General features: G+C 41.1%; 1 protein-coding gene across 2 annotated transcripts in view; it reads left to right on the forward strand.

The window, feature by feature from the left end:
* Positions 1–4,428, forward strand: part of dagla (diacylglycerol lipase, alpha) — a 43,025-nt gene extending 38,597 nt beyond the window's left edge. For both annotated transcript variants that reach the window (XM_026167057.1, XM_026167066.1), the window contains one exon: positions 819–4,428. In XM_026167057.1, the coding sequence (XP_026022842.1) occupies positions 819–1,923 (1,105 nt within the window). In that variant the 3' untranslated portion in view covers positions 1,924–4,428. The remainder of the gene's footprint in view (positions 1–818) is intronic.
* The last annotated feature ends 5,962 nt before the right edge of the window (positions 4,429–10,390 follow it).

Below are 10,390 nucleotides of genomic sequence, written 5' to 3' on the forward strand. Positions count from 1 at the left end.
TCCAAGTACTCCACAGCGTGGCTGGCAAGAAAGGGTATAAAAGAAGAAAAACTAATGACATGGCCACCTTGTTCACCTGATCCGAACCCCATTGAGAACCTGTGGTCCATCATCAAATGTGAGATTTACAAGGAGGGAAAACAGTACACCTCTCTGAACAGTGTCTGGGAGGCTGTGGTTGCTGCTGCACGCAATGTTGATGGTGAACAGATCAAAACACTGACAGAATCCATGGATGGCAGGCTTTTGAGTGTCCTTGCAAAGAAAGGTGGCTATATTGGTTGCTGATTTGTTTTTGTTTTGTTTTTGAATGTCAGAAATGTATATTTGTGAATGTGGAGATGTTATATTGGTTTCACTGGTAAAAATAAATAATTGAAATGGGTATATATTTGTTTTTTGTTAAGTTGCCTAATAATTATGCACAGTAATAGTCACCTGCACACACAGATATCCCCCTAAAATAGCTAAAACTAAAAACAAACTAAAAACTACTTCCAAAAACATTCAGCTTTGCTATTAATGAGTTTTTTGGGTTCATTGAGAACATGGTTGTTGTTCAATAATAAAATTATTCCTCAAAAATACAACTTGCCTAATAATTCTGCACTCCTGTATGTAGTATTTTGCAATGTTCACCTGCTCTGTAGACTCTAGATACCTGTAGTTTCAGTACTAACACTTTTCATTTCTATCCTTTTTCTTTAACCTTCCGTGAGTTATTTTGACTCGTTTTCATGCCTGTCTTGTGTTTTGAATCCCCTCACCTCTCTTTTCCCTTTCATTATGTTCCAACCCACTCTTCTCCTCTCCTCTAGCTCGTGTGCCCAGTCTGAAATATCTCTGGATGGTTTCTCTGAGTGCCCCCCTCCTCCAGTGCCTGTAGTACTGCGTGGAGCACGAGAACGTTTGGCAGTGGAGCTGAGGGACCGCAAAGCACCCTTAGCTGTCATGGAGAGTCTCTCAGATGCAGAGTCCCTGTATAGTCTGGATTCCCGACGGTCCTCTGCTGCATTAAGGGGTTCACCAATGCTGGGTAGCCTCCCGTTCCCTTTGGATGCCCCAATCCCAGAGGAGAACCCATCTCTGAGCTCTCGCACTGAGCTACTATCTGCAGATGTCCTCTGCCAAGCAACAACAGAGCATCTGGGTGAGGTTGGGCCCTTCTTTACCCCACTGGAATCCAGATCAACCCCAGATTATCCTATGAGGCTGTCCCCTGCCACACCTCGCTACAGTGGACTCCATTCCCCAGCTCTTCTAAACCAGAGTGTCTTGGCTAAGTCTTACAAAACTGAGACTAATGCCAACTTGAAAATGCTTCCTGATGAGGATCACCAACAAATGCCTGGTGTCTACAGCCCAGGGAGCACACCTGTTGCTCCCCTAAGTCCACATATTGGTACTAGACCAATGGATAGAGAAAAGGAAGACTGGGAGCTGGAAACGGCAGAGAAACAGTTAAGTGCAGAGACTAGACCAGCGGTTTCTACACCTCCACCCCATCTATCCAATGGAAACCCCAGCCAGGCAGTGCTGGAGTTTGCCCAATACTTAGACTCTCTTTTCAGACTGGATGGCAGCAGCTCACCAACTCTGGACCTTTCTGATGGGGAGTCAGAATCAGGCCAGGGCTCCTTTGGGCAGGGTGAGTGTCTTGGAGATGAGCAGCGGTTGGATGACAAACAACTTCTGGCCAGGGCAACAGTGGAGCCTAATCTAGTTCCTAAGCCCCCGCGCACTTTTGCTGGATCCGCTGACCCCTCTTCGGGCATATCTTTGTCACCCTCCTTCCCTCTCTCTTCATCTGAGGAACTCAACGACCTTTCTCCTAGCGAGGGTGCCCCGTCAGCCATACACTCCCTACGAACATCACCCCCTTGCCACTGCCCTGAAGAGAACACACTATCGTCTATGGTGTAGAGTGCGCTCTGAAGTCTCCAATGCCCTTTGCTCTGATTGAGAGGTGCAGTCAATTTCAGATTTTAAAACATATCACAGTACATGCATGCGATGGAATGCAGTTACTCATCTGAGATCCAGTGACAGAATTTGACTGACCAACTCACACGATATTCCCATTCTTCAGGTGTACCCCTTTGAACTCTGTTTATAGCATTTTCACACTATTGCAATGACTAAGAAAAAAAAAGGATACCTCTCTCTGCATGCCAGGGGGCTGTGCTGCTTTTGGGTGAATATATAAATAACTGTAGCTTCACAATGCCATTTGAAAATGTTGTCTCACCCACATGGGAATGCGTCCACATTACATCAATTCCCTGAAGTAACCAAATCAAAGGGAGAATATTTAACTGAGCAGGGATTCAAAAATTAACACTGTAGAAGAGGTTAGCATAGGCACATCATCTGGGTTGATGTACTGGACGACTTCCTGCACACTCAGCAGCTCCGGAAATTTGTCCAGCTTTTATTTTTGTTTGATTTCTTTAAATCAGAAATGTGAAGATGGACATTTTGTTAATAAATAGAAGTGATAAGATTTCAAGAAATGTTCCTCAGGTCTACAAAGAATTGACTTTGAGAAAGAGAGTAAGTGTGTTACATTGGTGAGAATCCATGTGTCTTAAACATTTAGTGATTGTGACAAAGTTATTTCAGATGCCTATGGATGTTTTTGAGTCTTTTGGTTACTCTTTATAATGCATGATGATAATTTTTTTTGTAATTTATTTATTCTTCAAGAGAAATCATCATTAAAACCACCTTAGACTGACATTTGATTACTTGCGCACATCATTGCTCAATTTACCCCTCTTGCCAAAAAAAAACATTTAATACATCGTCTTGCCAAATGTATTTATGGGATGTAATTTTGTATATGTATATGGATATTGCTTTATTTAAAAACAAGCTAAGTTCATTATCTCCTTCCCTAGCCATCCTGTTGATTACCCACATAGACTGTTACACAGCAACTCCAGAAAAGATGTCATCCTGACCTTAAAACACTGCCATGGCTTTCTTTTCCAAAACACAGCCTCTGTACACCGGAGTTTATAGGAATATCAAACTTGCTAATAGTTGTCCTAGTTTCATAATAATTACTGTACAGTTCTTCTTGGAGAGCTCTTAGAAACAGGTCAGTCTGCATGCATTCCAGAGTAGCATGGCTGGTATAGAACGTGTCTTGTCCTTAAGCCACAGTAAAGAAGCTCTAAATGTGTCCAGAAATTACCATCATATGTAAACTCAAACTTTTGAGAGGCTCAATAGTCGCCGAGGTCATCAGACAGGACCAAATTATATATCCTACAGCTCTCTCGGGATAGATTTCTCTTGTTCTGAAGGTGCTTTGTCATTTTGGACATCAAGGCGTTTGCTTCCCTTTAATACGGTTCATCTCAAACATGCTTGAGGTTGGACTGAATGAATAAGTGTACTCGAACATTGCATTTGCCGACTCTAACTGCTGTGTGCAGCACAGTATCTTCCATATCACTCTGGGTGTAACCGATGGGTCACGATTTGAATTATTACACTTAATGTTGTTATCACTTTATTGCTATATTTGCTGGTATTATTATCCTTATTGCTCTTGCAACAGATTGGTTTGACGTCAGTGGTTTTTATCTCAGTTTTTAAGGAAAGTACGGAGAACTTTTTCGACTTTCCCAGATGTAAGGAGTTAAACATTTCAGGGTTTCCCCCCCCCCCCTCCCCCCCTGTCTTGAGTGGAGAAAAAAATTTGACATTCTGCCATGCCACTGGTAACAATATGCTTTTTGTTTTTGCAAATGTGTCATGGTGGTGAGACATGCTGCAGAGTGACAGCTTTCTCACAGTGAGTGACCTTTGGTGGAGCGCCACCATCAAGCCTGGAGTCACCATAGTGATCTGCACAGTCTCTCCAATTGGAATAAGATTTGCTGTGGTTACTCACAGCAGACCAGCCAGCCAGTTTACAGTCTGACACTACTGAAATCATGCTGCCAGTCCCAGTAGACACACTAAGGTTGGGCCAACAATTTCCTACATTCAGTAGCTTTGCTTGCAGCTGGTCATGCACTAAACACTGCTGAAAGAAAGCACCAATATTTTCCACCATGATGTGTATAGCACCATCTTCTGTGTGTAATTATTTATACAGATGTCTAAAAAAAAGATGAATTCCAATAGAGTCATGTAGAAAACTATATAACAATAAGGAGATAATTACTATATTAAAAAGATATCAGTATTGACATATATATATATATTAAAAAAAAAGATTTCATCTGACAGTTATTTATTAAAACTATTGGCAGATTTAAGAATTGGACTTTATTTAAAGGAATAATTCAAGTATGTCTTGTCCATGTTTACCTGGTTTGCTTCCCGTCCTTTCCTGCCCCACAATGAGAATGTATTTAATCCCTCTCCCTCACTACCCCGCCTGTAATGAAATAAACTACAAACTGAAAAATATCCATTTGTGTCCTAACCTTTTTTTCCCCAATATGTGCTGCTGATATGTCTGTTTAAATGAGCCATAAATGTATATATTAAATTTGCTTGTTTTTATTTTTTAAAATAAAGTTTTCGATTGTGTTTGTTTGCTCACGCATGAATTTTGGATTTGGGTCCTTTAGATTTGATGTAAAGGCTGGATCAGTGGTTTTAGAAGTGCTGAGAGGCCAGATATATTTTGTGTAAAGATGAGCTGTTTGAGCTATTATAAGCCCAGGTGTAGGTGCATTGTATTATGAGTGTACAGCAGGTCAGATTAGAGTCTACTGCTGAGCCTTTAAAGAGGCGTCATGGGTCAAATGATGTCGAGTGGATGTGAGGTGTTGATAAGACCAAGGATATATACTGTACATCCACTCCCACTAATATTTGGTTGAATGTCCTTTAGCAAACTGCACCTCGACCAGATGCTTTTAAAATAGCCATCAGTAAGCTTGTGGTATAATTAGGGCCCGAGCACTGAGAGTGCGAAGGCCCTATTGTATCTGCTCCGTTTCTTATTATTATTATTCAGGCAAAACAAGGGCCTTTTTGAGGGCCTAAACATGGTCAAAAACTCATGAAATTTTGCACACATGCCAGGTCTGGTGAAAAATTTTGTATTTTAATGGTTTTACATATGAGCACTGGGAAATGGCTCTAGAGCGCCACCTATGCCTTGTTAAATGCAGCCCTACGACCACATCGTTTCAGCTACATGTATAAAATCTGGCACACATGTGAACAAGACGACCAAAAAAGTCTGTGGGCCCATTGACGCAAACCCAACAGGAAGTCCGCAATTTGGAACTGAAGGTGACATTTTGGCTCTAATTTTGCCATTTCCATGCCTCGAACTTTTTCGAACTCCTCCTTGGGATTTGGTCGTATAAGCTTCATCTTTGGTCGGTGTCAACTACACACCTGGGCCATGTTAAATTGCGGAGCTTTTGAGTTTTCGTGATACGGTGAGGCCGTGGCACCACGGCGAATTTTGATGACTCGCCATGAAAATCTTATTGCCTCTCATTCTGTCATACATTGTCCGATCTGGACCAAAGTGAACACATATGATTAAGGCTCCAGCCCTGAACATATTTCAACTGCCATATTTGACATCAGGGACAGCGCCACCTAGTGGCAACAGGAAATGTCATGTTTTACACTTTGGGGTACAGTATTGTGATGGGTGACATCTGCAGCCTCAAATTTCTCCAGAAAAGCCGTAAGGAGTTGGTCTTGGGTTACAGTGAAAACTGTGACTTTTCGCGAAAGGGTGTGACCCCAGCGGCATGGCGAACTTTGATGTCACGCCATGAAGAAACAAATTAGTATAACTCAATAAAATCCAGTCTGATCAGTACCAGACTTTACAGGCATGATGTCAGTCCCGCCCTGAACAGATTGACGTGCCCATTGTCAGTAATACGCAGAGCGCCACCTAGTGGCAACAGGAAATGTCATGTCTTTCATTTTGTCGTACTGATTTTCACAGGTTCATCGTGGCCACCTCAAAAGCGTCAGTTGCTCATGATGCTTCGGTGCGAAAATTGTGACTTTAAACTGAACGGCGCACCCTGGTGACAACGTGGTTCACCGTGAACAATGAAGTGACGTTTGAGGGGCTTGAAAAGTTTAAAAAGTCTTGAAATTTGGCCCACACCTCCAATGGGACGAAGGCTTTGTTGTTATGTGATCACCTTCCTTGAATAGCGCAAAATGGCTCCACAGCGCCCCCTACAAACTTTCAAAATCATCAGCCCCTGCTCTGTGTTTTATGTATGAGTCTGAAATCTGGGAAGCTTATAGGAGAGATCAAGATGTATAAAAAAGTCTCTTGGAGCAAAATCCCAAATCCAACAGGAAGTCAGCCATTTTAAAATGAATGTGTAATTTTGGCGACATTTTCCCCTCTTTTCAGGCACCGTTCTTTGACGAACTCCTCCAAGAGATTTCATCAGATTGATGCGGTTTCCTGTGTGTGGAATCTAAAGACCTTTGTGATGTTAAATTGCGAAGCTTTTTACGTTCAAGGAAACGGGGTGGTCATGGCGGCATGTGGAGTTTCAATCACTCGCCAAAAAGCAGTAATCTGCTGTCACTCGAAAACACAATGTCCAATCTCTCCCAAAGGTCGTAGGCATGATTAGACTCGAGCTCGGATATGTTTGTTATGCCATTTGTACATAATGGTTACACCGCCACCTAGTGGGACGACTATAATCCTGGTTGAATAAGATGAAATGTTAGCTGGTGGTTAAATGCATGAAATCCATCAATGTCACATCAGATCGGACGTGCTGGTTTTAGGTGTTGGCCGTGGCTCGACGCGCCGGGGGTGCGAGGGCCCTCATAACGCTGCTTGCAGCTTTAATTCTGGTTGGATCTTTGAAAACTTTTTATGGCAGAATTTGTGGGTTTAATGTTAGATTTTCAAATGTAATCCACACATTTTCAAAAGGGTTGAGGTCGGAGCTTTGGGAAGGTCATTCCGGAAGGTTAATGTTAGTCTGCTTTATCTATTCCAAAAGTAGTGTTGATGTTTAGGATCATTGTCCCCATTGAAACAATAAAATAGTATCCAAGTTTCAGATGTTTAACTGTTGTTTTGAGCGAAAGTTGAAGAATTTGGAAATTATCCCCCTTCGTCATTTCATCAACTTTGTGATGAAACCACTTCAGCTAAACAGCCCCAGAGCATAATACTACCACCACCATGCATGAAGGTTGTTGCAGTTATTGCCTATTAAATTTGAAAGCCTCATCTTTATTCCTCTAAACATACTTTTTGTTATTGTGGCCAAAATTTAGGGCTGAACGATATATCGCATTTGCGATAATATCGCGACATGATCAAGTGCAATTTTCTAACCGCAAAGGCTGCGATTATACTCTGGACATGTCCAAATTCATGGGCTGCATCCTCCTGAGGCCGCATTTGTAGACCGATTACGTCACAGCGACGCGCCGAAAGCTGTCCAAATTACTACCATATCCCAGAATTCATAGCGCGGCCCAGCCAAACTCCAGTTTCCAGCAATGGCGGCCGCTACTGAGTTTTAAAATTACTCATACTAATCTTTCAGGGTCACAAAATAAACTTTTAACATATTTTCAGGCGAGAAAGTAGTTGTGTAAACATCAAATATCTGCTCGGTTTATCAAGATATCCCATATTTGCAAAAGTGCTTCGACGTTTTCAGAGGCGTCTGCTACCCACCAGCTCGACAGCTAGCCGGGAGCTCGAGGGTTACTGATGCGGCCGAGAACGGCACAACTCCCGGCACATCATTTTCAGATCACCGCGGAGTTTCGCTGCTCAGGTTAAACGTAATATATAAGTCACTTAGACAACCTAAAAATGTTATTGTTGGGCTTTTTTCAGTGTTTTGTTTGTTCGTGAGTAAATCGGTTTGGCTGAGATTAAAGTTATTAGATTAGATAAAATAAAACTTTATTAATCCCCCGGGTGGGTTCCTCCTTGGTTTTCACACAGCTGACTAAACGTCAAACAGAAAACTTATTAAACAGAAGTATGAGACAGTCGAGAATTTACGCCAGTGTCTGGTTATATTTTAGATAGCAAGAAGCAGACGGCCGAGTTTATTAAACTCCACCGAGACAGCGGTGACGCTAATCAGAAGGCTAGACCGTCCAATTTCACGCCTTTAAATTTTAAAGGCGTGTTTGTGTGTGTGTTTATACAATTGCTATTATGTTTGCACTTTATGTGTAATGTTACTGACTGCAGAGATCAGTAAGATGTGTGTATTTTTTATTTATTAGTTTTATTTATTTAAAATTATTTTTTAATTGAATGACTGTCTAGTAGTTCACAGATGTCGAAAAACTGAGTGTGGTAAAGCCACTGATTTTGTTTATGTATATTTCTGCAATCTGCACATTGTACTGACTTTCATTTTAATGTTTACACCAGGGTTCCTTGTCAGCACTTTATGCTCAGATGTTTGTAAGCTAAAAATAAACTATTGTGTATGTTCAAATATACTGTTGTGATTGAAGAAGTTAAATAAAAATGTCAGTCATCAATTCATGCATCACCTCATGTCATCATAACAGAGGTCTGTCTTCCAGGAAAGAACAGTTTAAAATTAATGTAATATAGTATTGGCCATACTATATGATGTATTGCTTGTCTTTGTTTAATAATACAGAAGACAAAGACCTTAAAAAATAATCGCATATCGCATCGCAATCGCAATATTGGGGCAAAAAATCGCAATTAGATTATTTTCCATAATCGTTCAGCCCTAGGCCAAATAGCTCAATCTTTGTCTCATATTTTTCTCCAGAAGCCATTTGACTTGTCCATGTGGGCAGCTGCAAATTTCAATCTGAATGCTACCCCAGAAATTACGATTAAGCCCGTCTGCTTCAAGGTTCAACATGTTGAGTATTCAGAGATGCTCTTCTGCATACCTTGGTTACAACAAGCGGTTATTTGAAATAATATTGGCTTCCTATCATCTCAAAGCAGTCTGACCTTTCTTCTTTGACCTCCAGCATCAACAAGTCATCGTCACCTTATTACTGTATATATTCTTTTATTTCTGACTTCTCTCACAACACTGTACAGATGGTTGGGGGATGTGATAGACCAGCGTTTCTGAAATACTCAAACCAGTCCATCTGGTACCAACAACCACGCCATGTTCAGAATCTCTTAAATCATCCTCCTTCTTCATTCTGATACTCAGTTTTAACGTCAGCTGGTCATCTTGACCATGTCTGTATGTCTAAATGCACTGAGCATCTGCCATGTGATTGATTTATTTGATATTGGCCTTAACAAGCTATTAAAAAGGTGTACCTAACAAAGTGGCCAGTGTGAACTGTGGGTTCCTTATTTGTCTGAATATTGCCTAATCTAAAGTGAAAAGCAGAGAAAAGAGGAAATCCCATGCACACACTAGCTGTATTTGTGAGTAGTAGAGTGCCTGCTTGTGTGAGACATTTCTGATAATTTCCACAATACCCACTTGTGCTGAAGTGTGGGTTTATTATACAGTATTCTGGCACTTTTCCAGACTGTGACACACTACCTGTAGGCTCACACACTTAAGTGTTCACCACAGTTGCGGGTACTGGAATAGACCCAGTACTGAGGAGGTGTTTCAGAGTATCAGTACGGATATGAGGCAGAGGGAAAAACTGTACTGACAGGCAAAAAGACCATGACTAGTTCTTGCATCATTAGCCAAAGACAAAAGTAGTTGGCTTACCAATGGAAATGCTTCTACTTACAGCAAGTCGACTTTTAAGCTGTAAAATCTAATTCTTCAAAATATTTTCAACCAATTTAAATAAAACATCTTCAGTTTTCACTTTGATTACATTTATTTTTCTGACTTAACTGTGGAAGTTTTTGTTAACACAAATGAAAACTTATATGTGAGCAAACAAAGCAATGCCTACTTATTTATTTTCCTTCCTTTTTCAATTTGCCCTTCACCCTATCCCTTCATCTTCCTCTGTCACACCAATGATCTGTATGTCCTTCACTACATCTATCAATCCTCTCTGTGGTCTTCTTCTTTTCCTCCTGTCTAGCAGCTCCATATTCAACATCCATTGCCCGGTATATTTATTATCCCTCCACTGCACATGTCCAAACCATCTCAGTCGTGTCTCTCTAACTTTGTACCCATTTCTAACTGTGTCCATCCTGGTCACTCACTGCTAGCTCCACTTCGTGTCTTTTTCTCAGTGTTACTGTCTAAAAAACCATACAGCAGGTCTCACTATCATCTTGTAAGCCTTCGCTCTCACTCTTTCTGCTATCCTTCTGCCACCCCTCATACCCTTTTTCAACATTAAGCTATCACCTTTGTTCTAGAAAAATCATTATCAGTACACTTCTCCATTCCTCAGGGATCCTGTCACTCAAGACTGTGTTAAAAAAGTCCACTCACTTTTTTCC

The sequence above is a fragment of the Astatotilapia calliptera genome, chromosome 1, assembly GCF_900246225.1.
Source record: "Astatotilapia calliptera chromosome 1, fAstCal1.2, whole genome shotgun sequence".
NCBI classification, from domain to species: Eukaryota; Metazoa; Chordata; class Actinopteri; order Cichliformes; family Cichlidae; genus Astatotilapia; species Astatotilapia calliptera.